Genomic DNA, 16,631 nt, shown 5'->3' with positions numbered 1-16,631 from the left:
ACAGAGATCCTGTCCAGAACCTATCTCAAACTGGCTTTTGGAAATTATTTGTGTACACTGTGCGTATGAGTTTTCAAATAATTTCTTCCCTGCAAAGTCAGATGAAGTTTTATTTACTCATCTGCATCATCTATATTGACTGTTTGGGATTTTTTGTAGAGGTTCCTGAGGTAGCTTCTTTTATTTAACAAAGTAAGTAAATCTATACTGTATTTTTTTCCATAAGGTAGATAATCTATACACTAAAATTAGTACAAGCATTTCCAGAAAATCAAGGGTCCTTTAAATGAACAAGGACATATGCAACTACTATAGATATGAAATATTGCAGCATCTTTTAAAAATAGGATTTTAATAATAAAATATATTTAATGATATAATTTAAATTAATAGACAAATTTAAGTGTTTTTTTTCTCTAATGTTGCAGCTGTAGCTTATAATTATGTTTTCAATCAATTCAATGTAACATGTATTTGGTTTTCAGTGAGAACTTGGATTAATTACCATGTGTCTAATGTTAATTATTCCAAGTGAAAAAGATTCTGCATATCAAATTCACAACTAGTATAATTTGGTGTAACTACCCTGACTTCATTGTAATGCTTCTTTTTATTTCATCTGAGGATCTGGCCCAACTTTCTTAAAAAAATTAATCTATGTCTGAAATGCTTAACAGGGTATCTAAGTAAATGTTTTCTATATTTTCGTAATTTATAACACAGATGAAAGATTTATAACAGATTTTTTCCTACTCTTTTTCAGGTTTGTTAAAGAACTACTGGAAAAGAAAGTAAGTAGAGTTCTCCTTTGTATTCACTTCTGTATTCAGGAGATGCTGTGTGAATATACAAAATAGTTAATCCCACTGACAAACTGCTGGCTTAGTGACATATCAGTAAATATACATATTTCTGTGTAGTAGGCAGATATCAGTCTGAAAAATGTTCTGCTAGCTATGTTGTTGAGAAATGGACTTGTAGCAGTGTAAATTCAGTTTCATGTGATCAGAGCACAGCAGAAAAATGTTCTGTGTGTGTTCTCTATTGACTTTAAAATCCTGGGCTTTGTAGAAAGGATAATCTTCTGTTAAAGAAAGGTGGAGGTCAGTCCATCGCTCTGTGGTATGTAAATATACTATTAAAAGAAGTTCTCACCAGCAGAAATTGGTGTTTTTACAGCACAGTTACTAATTCATTACCAAATTAGTATTTTGGGTCAGCACATGTCTTCCAGTATGTTTCTAAAGAAATTCAGGTTTACACTCCTGAAGTAAAGATAGAGATTTACACTCCATTATTACAAGCAGGGATACTTTTCTTATTAGCCTTTTGTTTTCAATGACTTAGTTTGTTGACATTTGTTTCTCAAAATAATCAAGAACAGATGCCTAGAGTGTAGTGCCTAAATCATATGTATTAGTAGAGTAAGTCAGCTGCAGAAGTCCTGAGCTTGTATTTCTATCGCAAGTATCGTATACTGTGTTCTGGTGGTGCCACATGCACGACACTTGCCTGTGACTGAAGGCAGAGTTGTAATGCCATTGTCTGTTTTTTATGAAAATTTTAATCCAGAAGTGCAAGGTGTAAACATATGTAGCGCTAGTCTTGGTGTCTTCTCCACTGTTTCCTACTGTGTAGGATGTCTATCTGGTGCCACCACTAATATTCCTATCTAAGGAGTATAGCGAGGGTTTGTTGCTATCATGAGTGGAGAAGATCGAACAAGAAGGCGGCTTTGGTTTTACAGAACTCTGCAGTTTTTCATTGTTATGTCTTTGATATTCACAGAAGTGGGATTCAAAAAGCCATCTCAAAAAGTCATTTATCTGACTTATTTCTTGTAATGCATCCTGGATTGTCAGCAAATATGAAAGAGCATGCAGTGCTTCTCCTGAAGTCTGGTAAAATCTCAGTGACTTGATCGAAGAGCTCTAATGAAAATAACTTCTTTACTAAGTTTCATTACAACTGTTTTCAGGAAAAACTTTGATTCTCTATTTCTGTAGTGAAATTTCTAATGAAAATAAGGAAATGACTGTAAGGCTTAATTTGAGTTGGCAAGGATGCAGTAAGCAATAAACAAGGGAGACAAAATGTAATTGCTTGTCTTAATTATGGTTGCTGATATACAGATGTAGAATCCCAAGCATGTCTTTTTAATATTTTCAGTATCCAAGGGTACAGCCTGTAATAACCCCCCGCTTCGGCCCTTCCTGCTCAGAGGATTTGCTATGTGCCCTTGGCGATTTAGCACAGGCTTGTGATCTCCATGTGCAGGTAAGCTCTGAGAGCTCTGTACACAATTTAAATAGTTTGGATAGATAGCATAGAGACCAGGGAGTTTTCATAATTGCATCAAAACAGTTAAACCATATCCTTACCTTGGAGCTTTTTAAATTCCTCTGAAATGATTAATGGTACTCTGCAAGAACACTGTGACCTGCACAGGAAATGAGAAGGCTCATAGCTAGAAGGATGCACAACTCAGTAAACCCCAGCGCATGGTCACTAGGAGATGGGCACCCAGTATTGTAGGTTAGAGGAGCCCTTGGGTTAGTAAAGGTTGCTTTCCCTAGTCCAAGGTTGTTACATCTGTCTCTCTACCTTCTGCTGTTTCTGTGCAGAGCAGATTTCAGTACATAAAAGAATTACTCATCTTTGTATCTTATTTAACATTGTTAACATAGCTGTAGGATTTCCAGTGTGATGAAGTTTCTGTGTTTAAAAAAGACATATTTTAGAGCTTACAGGTCTGTTGAAACTTTGAGATGTTTCTTTTTCGGTTACACAGTTCTAAGCATATACTTTTGTAAAGCTATCCTGCATTAGGATTTTTTGTCATTGTGAAAGTGTATGTCATTTTGAAAGTATATGCTCCAACGGGAGTACAGGAGGATTAGATTTTTATCTGAGACCAGGAATTAATCAGCCCATCTGAAGATACATGGAACAGCTACCTGTATGTTGCCCTGATGCCAGGGTCCACTGTGGTAGGCTGATTCTCTCTTTTACCTCACAGTCATATGTATTATTTCATTTATTATTTTAATATTTGCCAAATAAAAAGGGGGCTGTTATGTCACCAAGCTTCTGGGAAGGACTATCCAGGTGTATCATCTCATACCACTTTTAAAGGAACAAATGGAGCTACTTTTTGGGGTCCCAGACGTTTCAGATGAAAAGAGAAACCCAAGGTCTAGATCTAACTATAGGCTTTACAAATACTAGTTTCTGTCATTATATGTTTAACACCAGTGGATTGCTCAGAAGGTTGTAATGTCAGGTTTAATCTATTTAAAGCACTTATTGCTATATATTTTCTTATTGCAGAGTCACATAAGTGAGAATGAAGAAGAACTCAAACTTGTGGAGGACATGTTTCCTGCCTACCAGAATTACACTGAATTGTATGATAAAAACAAGCTGCTTACCAGCAAGGTAGCTGCATAAAAACTTCCACAGCAGAGCTTAGACTTACCCATGTAGAGAATATGATGGTTAACTGTAGTTACCTGAAAAGTTTGTATTGTCTTGTCAAAGTCAGTGACATCTGGTGGAAAGTAAATTGGTTTTATGTTCTCTGTTGCACAGGTGTTGGTCAAGGTATTGGAACTTTAGACAAGCCCACACTTTTCCTAACCATTTTAGAAGAGATGTACAATAAAGGTATTTGATGCTTCCTGATCCATTTTCCAAGGGCTCCAAAGAGAATTGGGGCAGTGGGATCAGGAGGCTAGGTAAAGCTTGTACTGTAGGAGCTGGTAATTCTTAGGCAGTACCCAGTTATCCCTACAATGTTCTTGCACACTGGTTTTGCCTGAAGATTTGTTCTATGGTGTTATGGTAGGACTGACTTCATTTTTTGGCAGTTTCCTACAGAAAACCAGCTTGTTCTGTGTGTGAACCTCCCATGCAGACAGGTACACTTTACTGTCCCAACTATCCAAAACCACTCATCTCATTAGCTGATTTTACCAAGTATTGAGAGGCACAGTGGCCTGAAGAGTTGAAATTCATTAAAGCTTTATGCCGTCAAGATAAATGCAAGCAGATCTGATATCAGTCCACATTAAGTACAGGTTGGAGTGCCTAACTAGATAGTGGAAAGCCCATGCAAGAGTGAATATGAACAGCCTAGCTACAGTCAGAGTGCTTAAACATCAGTCAAAATGATTTAAAATTTTAGGAGAGAATTTTCAGAGGCACAAAGTGGAGCTGGGAACTCCCTGAGAATTCGCTATTGAACTCCCATTGCTGTCCTTTTTAACTGAGAAATCAATATGGACTACTATAGTATGTACACAGTATTAACTTTTGTTCTCTCATAGTCCTATGCGTGCTGATTTGTTGCGTCAGTGTACTAAAGAGAATATTAGTGCTGAAAAAATAGGTCTTAATTCTGTCATACTTTTATATGCACAGCAGTGAAAATGGTCACTGAAAATCAGGGTTACTGGTGCTTTCTGGTGCCAGGCTCCTGGTTGGCTGGGGAAGCGTTTTATTAAACACAAGCATAACAGAACCATAGACATTCCCCCCTCTCCAACCACCAAAACTAAAACACCAAATTAATTTTTTTTTTAATGTTTTAAAAATAGGCTTTTCAGAGCTGTGGCTGAAATATTTCCTTCTTTCTAAAAAGAAGAATGGATCAGCAGAGATATGGTTCAGCAGCTACCATATGTATGTCCTTAACTTAAGATGTGGCTATTCTCATTGCATTTTCAGTTATGTTTGAGCTTGATGAGTAGAGATGGCAAGGGTACAGTGCTATTAGGAGATGCTCAGTGGAAACAGTCCCTGTGCCGTTCTCATTTTTATCAGCAGATTACAAGGCCTAACAGAGCTCTTGAGTGGGCATTTAGCATATGAGGTAATTCCAGTTAGATTTGTCTGGGAATAATTGGTTTATGTCCTATTAAATGATACTATCCTATATTTCTATGTTTTCTGTATACTGCTTGTGAACTTATTTTTAAAGTCAGTTATATAGGCCAAGAAAGAAAAGTCATTAACCATTTGCATAACAGTTTATTTTAATTGAAGAATATTCCAGATATATTTATATCTACCTGGTGCAAACCTTTAGAGAGACAGTGGGAAACATGCTAAGAGTACATGTATCTTCCATCGTATCTGATATACTCCTAGCCCCAGTACTTAATCTTTGTGTTAGCTATGAAATATAAATCATAAGGTTACAACAGTGCTACGGCTACTGGGGAGTTCTTGCTTTATTCCTGGAAGCTCTTAGGTCACAGCAGTCACTGCAAGAGTCAGCACCCTATCTTCTTACATTAATACATGAAAAAAAGCTGAGGGAGTGATATGTCAGGCATACTGAAGTTAATGAGGGTTTTTCCTCTGTTGATTTCAAGAGCTTCCTTCAAGAAGTGCATTAATTTCCCTTGATGGTAACAAGTGTCCTTTTGGCTATTAAAAGCAGTGCAGCAAAAATCAGAGGCACTGAAGTAAATGCAATATTGAGTAAATGGGTGATTTTGTTTTTCTTTAGACAGTGATGGCTCATGCCTGTTACCTTTCTGAAGAAGAGCTGAAACTTTTTAATCTTCGTGGAGCTGCAATTTCACATTGCCCCAATTCCAATTTTTCGTAAGTTAAAAAAAAAAATAAACGGTGTACAATTAATTAAAACTGTTGTTCACACTGAGTCCAGCCTACCGTTACAAGGCTATGTATATGATACCCCATTCCTCCAGAAGTTACATACTGGATTGAGCGTGACTATTCATCTCTACTTCTACATGGTATGCTCTGGACTGACTATCTTTCAGAATAGTCATACGTGTGTATATATATATATATTTCTTTTTTAAAAATTTATTTCTTTTGACTGTTTTATTAATGGCAGATTCAGGCCATCTCCCTTCCCCCTAAGGTATGTATATGCTTTGGGGAAATGGGAGTGAGTTATATAGTGTTCTTTCTATTAAGCAGAATAGTGCTCTTTCTATTGAGCAGAAATGAGATACTGTGTGGTATCCAGCCAGGTTCCTGTACTAAATGTTAACAGTCATTTTGCCTTTAACATAATCTTGTTTGTGATGACTTACTGGAGCTCATGAAATGATCTATCTGCTGTAATATACATCGTATTTGAATTTTTTCACGGTTATACTGAGAGCTTGTTTTCAGTAGATAACTATAAAACTGGGAGTTTTTAACTGAGAAAAACTACCTTTATTTTTGGTGATTAAACCCCATCTTTGAGATGTGTGAATGCAAATGCTCCATCCAAGTTTAATAAACCCAATCTATTGCACACATTCTGAGAGCCTTTGTCATGAAACATCTCTGTAGCCCTACTCTTCCTGAACTTTCTCTGCATGTATCACACCAAACATATTTCTTTTTCCAATACAGGTTGCGCAGCGGTGTCTTAAATGTGCAAAAGGTCCTGAAACACAATGTGAAACTTGGTCTTGGGACAGGTTAGTAGTTTGCTAGAAAAATGAATTCTTTTGGAAACCATTGGGAGATGCAAAAGCATGCCTACTTACTCGTATTTAAAAGTCAGCACGTCTCCAACTTATGGACTGTCTTTTTGTTCCCCACTACTTCTAGAGTAACTAAGTCTAGAGTATGGAAATCTAGAGCTGGTCCAACAGCGTTTGAAAAGAAAACTAGAAATGAATGAAGAAAGTTTTGTTCCTGTTGTGAGAGTAAACAGGGCTTGAACAACAGCTTTTCAGGTTTCTGTTACTCTGTGTTGTGTTCTATTTACCTGACTTTGTATGTGAGAGCACCTTTACTAGGAATTATACATTCAGTGCTTAGCAGTAAAACTTGTAGTGCTTACCATATCTGCCACTTCATAACATTTATTTAAAGATCATAGAAATTTAATGCAGAAAGTTATTCCCAAAGTTTGTTTCTAAGAGTCTGATCCGTTCTAGATGTTGCTGGTGGATATTCAGCTTCTATGCTTGATGCCATCAGGAAAGCAATTATGGCATCTAATAGCCTTCAGATCAATAAAGTGAATGAAACGGGGCTAACTGTTGAAGAAGCTTTTCAACTAGCCACTCTAGGAGGAAGCCAAGGTAAGAGGAAACTTCTTTAGGATGTACACAGAGAACTATAGCTCTTTTTGGTATTATGTCTCCCTGTCTTTAAAAGGTGGCTGGATTCACAGATTTTCTGGTGCCAGAGTGAAGTCTAAAATTATATCTGATGGGTAGAGATATCCTTCAGTCTCTCAACACCCATAACTAGGCTTATTATAGAAGGGTGTTCACGTTGATGGTGAGACTTTAATAATAGAATCTTAATGATTTTTCAGGGTTGTACATTTTCTTTGCAAAGAGCCTCAGACTGCTTAATCATTAGTGTTTGTACGTTTATCACACCATTTGGAAAGACTTTGTTTTCTCAGAAATCAACACTTAGAGGAAAAGCTGTGCAATTACTGTAAAATCAAGCATCCTGTTTGTCATCAGTTTCTAATTTTGTTTCTGCTTTTTGAGCTCTCAGTGAGGCAGTTTGTCACTGTCTTTCCAGCAAATTAAAACATGCAGATCACTCCTCAGTCAAAGAAAAGCACAACATTTAAACAGGATATGCACCGTGGTTGTTTAAGACACAGTCGCATCTGCAGAATATAGTCATATAGTATATCAGTTATTCTGGTTCACCGGCATGTTTTGTCATGAGCAGTATGCACATACTGATTTATACAATTAGCAGAGTTTTAGTGGAACTTGTATGATTTAGCAGAGAGCAAATCCACATGTAAGTAAAAATTTATTACTATTTCAGTTAGCAGAAATGAGCTCACTACCTGCTAAAGAACTGGTTCCAAGAAGAGATCTTTTTCCAACAATATATACTGTTCTCATCAAAGATGAGAATAAATTAGCTGAGATACATAAAGGAAAACTCATAAAAATCACAAACTCATACATGGTTTCCCTTCACAGCTACTTGTTTTATCTGGGTTCTTAGGTTTACCTAGTAATGCATTTATTTTATATATTGATTTTGAGCTGGTTTATCCTTACTGAATCACTTTCAAGGACAGAATATAAATTACTCGTACAACCTTCCAGTAGCCTGGACAAGTACAGTTTGCAGAAATTTAAATGACTGAGTCTTTGCTGCAATAATTTGCTTTGCTGAGACTGCTAAACAATTGTTGCCCTCTTGTGTTTAATCTAAAAATTGCATTCTGCTTAGAAGCCTGAAGGAATATGAGATCATTTTAGTTGAAACTGGTAGATAGTCAAAACATTTCACCATTTGTAGGAGTTCAGACATCTTTAAGGTATTGTGAAGTTCCTGCCACATACAAACTCAACTGAAGGCTGAAGTTCCTTTGTTGGACAGGAGCAATCTGAAAACAAGTGAACAAATTATTTGTAGATGTTATCCCCTTTGGTAACTTAGTTTAGTATTGGACAAGTTGATTTAATACACAGATACTTTGTACAATTTAAAACTACCCTAAATCATAGCAAGGAGACACAAAGGCCTCCCTTTAGGTATTACAAGTACCTGCAAGCACCCAGTCGCTGAACATGAAACTAGATTTCACAGATCTAATGAAACTAGATCTCTGTGGACCTGAGAACCAGAGGTTGTAATGAAGCTTTGAAATAACAAAGCTGAATAACAGACCACAAGACAAGCCTTACAGGTGGATATAAGACCTTCAGATCTGGATATAGCTTTTTTTCCATACCATATTGTTCCTTCTTCCTGCTAATTACCCTTAGTTATCCTCTCTGCACATCTATTTTATTATCATATTATTATATGTTACTATTGTAATAGATCTATACAACTTGTCAAGTTGCTTAAACTGTAAACAATTAAGTCTAATACTGCCCTAGCAAGGTGAGTATTATTATATACTTTACTGCTTCTCTGACTTCATTTCATTGCCCCTTTTGGAGCTTTAACGTTTTTGCAATGTAAACAATTGTTATTCCACTTTAAGCAGTTAGTGGTCTATATATCAAGTCTGCAATGACACAAAATCAATGGAGGACATTCAAAGAACAAAAATCAAAAGAGGGGTTCAAATTCTTTTTCAGATTTCTTTTACCCTTAACAGATGCCTTTAGAAAATCACCAAAATATACATGTTTTTACTGAGAAGTTACTTAAGAACTCAGATGCTAACACACTCACTGTTGAACTTGCTTTCATGTTTTTCCTTGTAATAATCTAAATTCTTGTAGTTTTTCTTATGAACATCTCAAGTAAGTTGCCAGGTGCTTCTGCATGGTGGAAAGAAGCTTACGTTGAAGATCTCTTTGTGAGTTTATTTTCTTCCTCAGCTCTAGGACTAGATGATGTGATTGGAAACTTTGAGGTCGGCAAAGAATTTGATGCACTGCTAATCAACACAAAGGCTTCAGACAGCCCTTTTGACTTGTTCTCCACCGACAGTTTTGAGGTAATCTGAACAGGATTAATGATCCAAAAAATCACTGGAAATTGTGTGGGGAAGGTCCATGATACAGCCAGAATAAGTCTCTTGAGACTTACTCCAGTAACAAGAATCGGGTGTACTATACCACTGCTGTCTCTGTTTCAGCCCAAGAGGTTCACTGGTTGATTTTGTTTAGAATCTTGCTGTCTTCAGTGACAGCCCCATATGCCCATGAGCAAAAATGCATGTAACATTTTTTAACGCACATTTTATTAGCACAAGCTGACAATTAGAGTTAGCTATTTGCAGTGACAAATGGCAGCCAAGAAAAAGAAATTTTGTTTTAGTTAACACTTTGTTCAAACTCAAAAATGGCAACCTGTGCCCAGATAAAGGCTAGGTTGCCTTGACTGCACTGTTATTGTAAATTTCAGCAAGAACTTGCGACAGCTAATTTGCGTTGAAAGCACAGTTTTTATGCAAACATATAAGCAGTATTGGCATTATGCAATGGCACACCTTCTCACAAAAAAACTTATGATTAAAAAAGGTAATGAACAACAGTTACTTGAATTTACTGATGTGGCCAGACTGTCTATTGCTGTCTCTATTCTGAATGTCACCATTTACTTAGAAATACAGCCATAAATCTTGAGGTAATTGTTCCTTAATATGTTTCAGACATGATAATCTGGATTAGATTAAATTCTTTAAATTTTTTATCTTCTTCCTAATTCAAATAATTCTGGAAAAAAAATATTTTTCAGTTTAAGTCTAAACCTTTTTAGCTAAGTTAGCAGTTCTTAGGACTTTCAAAATGGTTACAATTTTGTCTTATTTTTCAATAAGTAAATGAATTTGAGAACAATAAAAAGAGGAAGGGGAACTATTGTGTTTTAGGCATATATTTGTTTATACTGTCAAATTTGTGCAGTATTTTCTTCCTGAGACATATAGCCTCCTTAGTGAAAGTTATTTATGAGAAAATGTGCAAGTTAAGTTTTGATTTTACTTTTAGTAGGAATATTTGGGAAAACTTTTTATCAGTTCTTTCAAACTTCAAATAATTATGATCTGGGATAGCAAATACTGCTTTCTGAATTTGGTTTTCTCCCATTTTTTTATAGGACGCTGTCGAGAAGTTCCTGTATCTAGGTATGTTCTGATTCTCAGCCCACATAAAATTCTCTTGTTTCATACATCAAAAATTGCCTAAATTAATGTGAAGGGTAATAATAAATTTATTTATACTAAATTAAATATGCATTTGTTTAGAATAGTTAAATATATTTATTTACATTGTATATAAACATTAATATGCCACTTTGTTAATGCTAGTATTTATTTACATTAATTAAATATAAATTTACTTATATTTATTAGTTTTTTTTAAAAAATACTGTGTAAGAATTAAATGGTTTAACTTTTGTTTTTTGGGACATAGTTAAATAGTCAGTGTAACGTGATCAGATGCACTGAATTTGTCAGATTTATTACCACACCTATCTTTATCTACAGTGTGAGATAATCATATTTCACAGTAAAATAGAACTGACATGCTAATCACCAGTTCAGAACCAGTTCAGCTCCAAAGAACTTCTGCAGACCAGTTGTCACTGTGTTTTTTTTACTCCCAAACAAAAAAGATGGTCTTTAAAACAAGCAAAACCTGACCCAAACAATCCCACCTCCCTAAGACGATAGATATTCTTTATAGCGCATTGTCTGGACCAAGAGCTGCGCTGCCCATTATGTTGTTATGTAGAAGTAACTGGTGTTAGCTCTGGCCATGTCTGTGTCATTCTCTAATGAAGCTTTTGCCTTTTTGAGAAGCTGGCTGAGGCAAACCAGCTTTACTACTGCCTGGTACCTGACTTAGTTCAGATACTGTGCAACAATGTGTTTTCTGTACAGATATATAATATTTTCATGGTTTGAATCTGTTAAATATATAGAAACTCCATGAAACCATAGCTGAATGCTGTGTTTATTTGTCTAAAAAAAGTGTGGATTGTTTAAACATCCATTGATCTTTGTGGTAGCCCTGACTAGCCCTCTAGCTGAGTAAACTTTGTCAGTCCTAGGGAAATGGTCACTGCAAATGATGTATTTCAAAACTGATTTTGTGGATTGCATAATTTTCATTAATTAAATTGGTGCATAGATTTATATGCAAATGTCTGTTTTGACCATGTTATTTCAGGTGATGATCGGAATATTTCTGAAGTTTATGTGGCTGGAAGGCAAGTGGTTCCTTTTTCAAGTTCAGTATAAACCATTTCCCTTTTGCAAAATACTCGGTTGATCATTCTGCAGCTGATTTGGAAAAGATTGGTTAAACAGTGCCTAATTATCAGAAATGACACCTCATTTTTGTTTAATGTTTTAAAACTTGCGAACATTTAGACCTTTCAAGAGTTGCTGTACCAATATTGTCACAGTTCTAGAGGAAATGGATATTTAAATTTCTGTGTAAAAATAACATGTGCATTGATAAGGGATTTGGTAAATATCTTAATTAAAGAGGACACCTGCTATTCCTTTTAATAATAGTGTGGGAAGCATTATGAAGAGCAATGAGACTCTCATTGTCTATAATGCATCCGAATTAAAAAAACCCCACTGCTAGTAAATTGATTTTGCAGATAATGAATATCCCAGCAGAATGCAATTTCCATATTATTATCACCAAGTATGGAAAAATCAGTGACATTTTGGGGCACTTAGAACATTTTTCAGTTTTCTTTAGGCACTTATTTTTTTTAAAGTAATAATGTCATTTAAATTTTTTTTTTAAGATAAATTAGATAAGAAGTATGTATTTATAAGTAAATAAGGGTCCCTATTATCAAAGAGTTCAGATCTGTCAGACATAGTCAGACAGAAGAGAACTGGTGAAAGAACCAAATAAGAAATGAGACATTAGTCACAGGGAGATGGGCTGGAAGAGTGGAAGGGCTCCATTGTTCTGTGATGCTGTCAGCTGAAACTACATTTCCACAGATTTCTTTCCCAAGTCTAGAAGTGGTCAGCCTGATCTTCCAGCCACTCCATTGAATTAACCTTCAGCTGAGCGACAGCTGAATGGAATTTGTGTTAATTTAGAAGCAGTCCCTAAGATATCTGAGCAGTCTACTCTATGGCAAATGAATGAGGAGATCTTTCTGGACTAGGGGGAGTGCTTCATTTAGTTCAGCCTCCTTCCCAAGCTCATTTGCTCCTGACTGTTCAGGCAGGATGATACGTTGTCCCTTCTCCTTTCTGTAAGGGAAGTGAGAGGGTTTAAAAAAAAAAAATCCAAGAGAAATGGGCTGTTTCTGGCCATTACCACCTTTGACTTGAGGTAGAAATTGTTACTGGAAAAAGCAGGTCAGCTTTAACATGCTCTTTTATGTATTTCAATGTGGCAACCATAATTCCAGCCCTGTATAATTCCAGGTAAAAAATATGCCCTTTTTGTTTTGGAAATCTGTGTGACTTCCTTTCTTGAAAAGTATATTTTCCTACTTCTTATCAGATACTTCTCTTTTTTTTTTTTTTTTTTTTTTTTTGGTGAGATTAGTTTGCGGAGAGGGTTGCTTCTTGTTTCTTTATTATGTTTTTGCAACACAAAGGATGTAAACTTCAATTTCAGTGTCAATGGAGATAATGAAGTACTATAAACATGTGTGGAATATGGTTTTGAGGCCTGCTTCAAACTCCTTTGATTTCACTAAGCTTTGTTTCACACTTTTATCTCACTGCCCGGCAATATAAAGGCACAGGACTTCCCTCTGTTCACAAAACAAGGGATGTCACTGCACCGAAGTCTCTCTTCGTGTCTACTTCTGAGAGAGTGCTTGTCCCAACATTGCTGATAACTTTCTGATTTTAAAAGCATTTTCAGAGCTTATGCTTACACCTACATGAGACAGTCTATTGTCAAGTAGAAGTTTAAAAGCTAGCTTGGGCACTTAAAGCAGTATAGCCTTTTCAGTGTGGGTTTTTTTTTTTTTCCGAAGCTGAATAGCCCCACTGAGCAGCAGGGGATAGTGGCTTGCAGACGCCACCCAATGCTCTGGTATCTTCACAGGGCACTGCACTGTGCTGTGTGCTTGGGGAGGTACAGCCTTCGTATCCATTATGTTCAATGATTCCTAAGGCTTTAGGAGTCAAGATTAAAGGTTAAGATTTCCACATTCCATCACGGTGTTTTCCTAACCATTTTGTTTTGCATGTCGCCCAGTCACCTACACAGTAGCACACTTGTTTGGCAAATACAGTCTGCAGCTCTTTAACTTGATTTCTTGATTCAGGGAACACTTTTCCTCATGGGTTTTGACATGAATTTAATTGACCAAATTTCACGTTCCAAAACCAAAGATCTGTGAGACATATGTTTTAATTCTCCCAGTTACTGTTTGGAACTATTTTTAGGGAGTTACATGGTTTTCAGCTTTGGCTTTTCTGCAAGAATGTTTTCTGGGGCAGAGAAGGGTTACACAGCCTTGTGTACAATGTATGTTTGTGCCCTACTTCTTTGTTTCCAGAGCTACTAATTAAATCAGTGCTTTTATTTTAGTGGTAGTCTTAACTGTCACTGACTTCATTGTTTTCCCACTATTTTGTAGTGTTGTTAAGAATGAGATTCAACATTTCTTCCTAAAAGATTTGCAGGGGACAAGGGGTTGCTTATTTGCAAACTGGAAATACAGAAGATCTTTAACAAGTTTGACACTATACTGCTGGCCCAGTCACAAAGGGACTCCCTAGGATAACTGCTGCCAATGAGCTTTGTATCTGAATGTTGGCTGTGTCATGAGCAGTTTGATTTTTGTTAAATTCAGGCACAAGGTAGGAACACAGCCTTTTGATTATAGCTTTACTAGTGTCTAGTAGCCAGATACTCCCCAGACTTAGAAACAGAAGATCAACTTTTTAAGGATCTCAGCTGGAGAACAAGTTCTGCCTGCAGGTAGTGCCATGGGCTGCCTGTACCACCATGCAATGCCTAAGACTGGGAGGAGTGAGGACCAAGATGGATAGCATTACACTAAATGCTGAGATACTTAGGGGTAAAGGAAAGAAGCCTGAATTTGATGTGAGAGGAAGCCAGTGGAGGAATTAATATAACAAATAAACTGGGAGGCACTTTCAACAGCAGCATCTTAAATAGAATTGAATGGAGGAAGACTGTAATGCCAGAAAAAAAAGTTGAAGTGGGATCCTCTGAGGTAGTCCCAAAATCTTGTTCAGTTACAGGTGGCTTATACACATAAATTTTAAGGTTGTAGGAGATACAGAGGATGTAGAAGCCAAACTTCTCTGAAACAATTTTGGGAAAGTCAGTGATGATCCCACTGTGAAGTTTCAATCCTTGAGACTCTCTGGCTATGTGTAGATTGCCAAGATACTTGGTGCAGTAGGGGAGGATCAGTAGATGAAAGCAGTTACTGCTGAGACTCATACATCTACACTATGTGCAGTTTAAGACTACATATAGTCTCTTCCCTTGGGTAAATGTCCCTGCTGCATATGCAGTTTGAAGCAGGCCAAATAATTGGTTCAGACTTTTAATGTCTCTTTTAGAGACTGGAGTATATTCAGCATGTAGCTGAACCTCCAGTGTAGTTTCCTCTAAAATAAGTGTAATCCTTGTGTACCAGAACCACCCTGCAAACTGAACCAAGGCACAATAAGGGAGGATGATTGGGAATTCAGTTCAGAACAGCACTACTGTCCCAAACCAAAATGCTAATGGAGGCTGGGACTTGGATTATTCCTGCTCCATTCTCAGAACTTAGTAGCTGAAGACAAATTAAAGCAACCTCCTTCCCCCTTCCCACCCTCAAAAAAAAGAAAAAAAGAAAAAAAAAAAAAAGGTAACAAGCAACCAAACACTAAGGGGAGATGAGTAGGTGAAAGAAAGGGATAATTTTCAGTCAGTATAAATTGACTGCACAGTGCTACTGACTTAAGATAAAACCTCTGGAAAAATGTACATGCAACTGTTTCCAGATGTCACTCCCCATTACTTCTCTTGCCAGATTGTGGATGGGATCTTTGTTTCTTAATGTGTCTTTGTGTTCAATGTTAGCACACCATTCAGGCAAAGAAAAAAAAGGATAGTTTGTGGAAAGCTTGCTTGTTGGGACAATATGCTTAATGTGTTCTATGTTCAGAGGAGCACTTATTTGTTATAAATGGAGTGTATTTGAATTACTGTTATATGTTGATCTCATTGTGTCACTTTAGGTTTTGATTATTAATGAGTGCTAGTAAGTATCGCCTATGCATTATGCAGCATTATTTGAATTATTCATGTGTGGCAAGTGGAGTTCTACAGTTTAAAATGTTGCCTTGGCCTAATGTTTATATTTATTCTGTGTTTCTTGTGCAATCAGAAAGCTTTGTATGGGGAAAAAATGTGTATTTGTTCACTGTACTGAACATTTTCAGTATAGCAAGTGAACGTCCCATTAGAAGAAGAAATGTTAAAATTACCCTGTTGAAAAGTCTGTGCCTGATTATACACTCATGAATGAAAAGATTATAATGGTTTTATGAAGGCTGACATGAATAGTAATGTTTTAATTTAAAAATATTTACAGAGAAGTAGATTTTTTCAATTTTAATAGTGATTATGCAATGCATATTAGCAAAAGGTAATAATTCTTGGTAAACATGTACTGTTCTACTGAGCAAAGGAGAATGTAACTATTTTTGATCATGCATTTAAAAAGAATATGCAAGTCGTGAAAAATAAAAAGCCCAAGTTCTTTCAGAGAATATCCCAGCATTAAAAGGAAAATATATTAACAACATTGCTCAGACAAGCAGTTTAAAGCATTTCCAGGAACAATACTTAACAAATGATAAGGTGGACAGCTTTTAAAATACTGGGTTTGTATGGATAAGCAGTGCAGTCCTGTGTATAGCAGTGATGAACTCGTCTCTAAAATTACAGTGTACTAGTAGAAGGTATTTAAAAAAAAAAGCCAAGGGATTTTTGAAATTTGAGAAAGGACTGGAGAAAAGGAGATTTGGAAATTTGAGAAAGGACTGGAGAAGAGATTTGGAAAGGGTGGTAGCAGAATACAAAATAATGCAATGTAGAAAGAAGCTAGATCAGAGGGACTCATAAAAGCAAGATGACGTCAGTAAAGTTTCAGGTGGGAAACGCTCAGAAAAGAAGGTACATTTTCAGCCAATGTTCTGTTGAATCATAGACCTCATTCCTTCTGAAAGTCATTGA

General features: G+C 36.3%; 1 protein-coding gene across 1 annotated transcript in view; it reads left to right on the top strand.

Moving 5' to 3' along the window:
- Window positions 1–16,165, top strand: part of GDA (guanine deaminase) — a 31,781-nt gene extending 15,616 nt beyond the window's left edge. Inside the window, 9 exon segments of the mRNA XM_074856438.1 lie at window positions 764–791; window positions 2,170–2,277; window positions 3,331–3,438; window positions 5,516–5,613; window positions 6,385–6,452; window positions 6,918–7,064; window positions 9,303–9,421; window positions 10,525–10,552; window positions 11,601–16,165. Coding sequence (XP_074712539.1) covers window positions 764–791; window positions 2,170–2,277; window positions 3,331–3,438; window positions 5,516–5,613; window positions 6,385–6,452; window positions 6,918–7,064; window positions 9,303–9,421; window positions 10,525–10,552; window positions 11,601–11,671 — 775 coding nt within the window. The 3' untranslated portion in view covers window positions 11,672–16,165.
- Window positions 16,166–16,631: the final 466 nt, after the last annotated feature.

The sequence above is a fragment of the Strix uralensis genome, chromosome Z (genome assembly GCF_047716275.1).
Source record: "Strix uralensis isolate ZFMK-TIS-50842 chromosome Z, bStrUra1, whole genome shotgun sequence".
In the NCBI taxonomy this organism is placed as follows: Eukaryota; Metazoa; Chordata; class Aves; order Strigiformes; family Strigidae; genus Strix; species Strix uralensis.
This window is presented reverse-complemented; position numbering and strand designations above follow the sequence as displayed.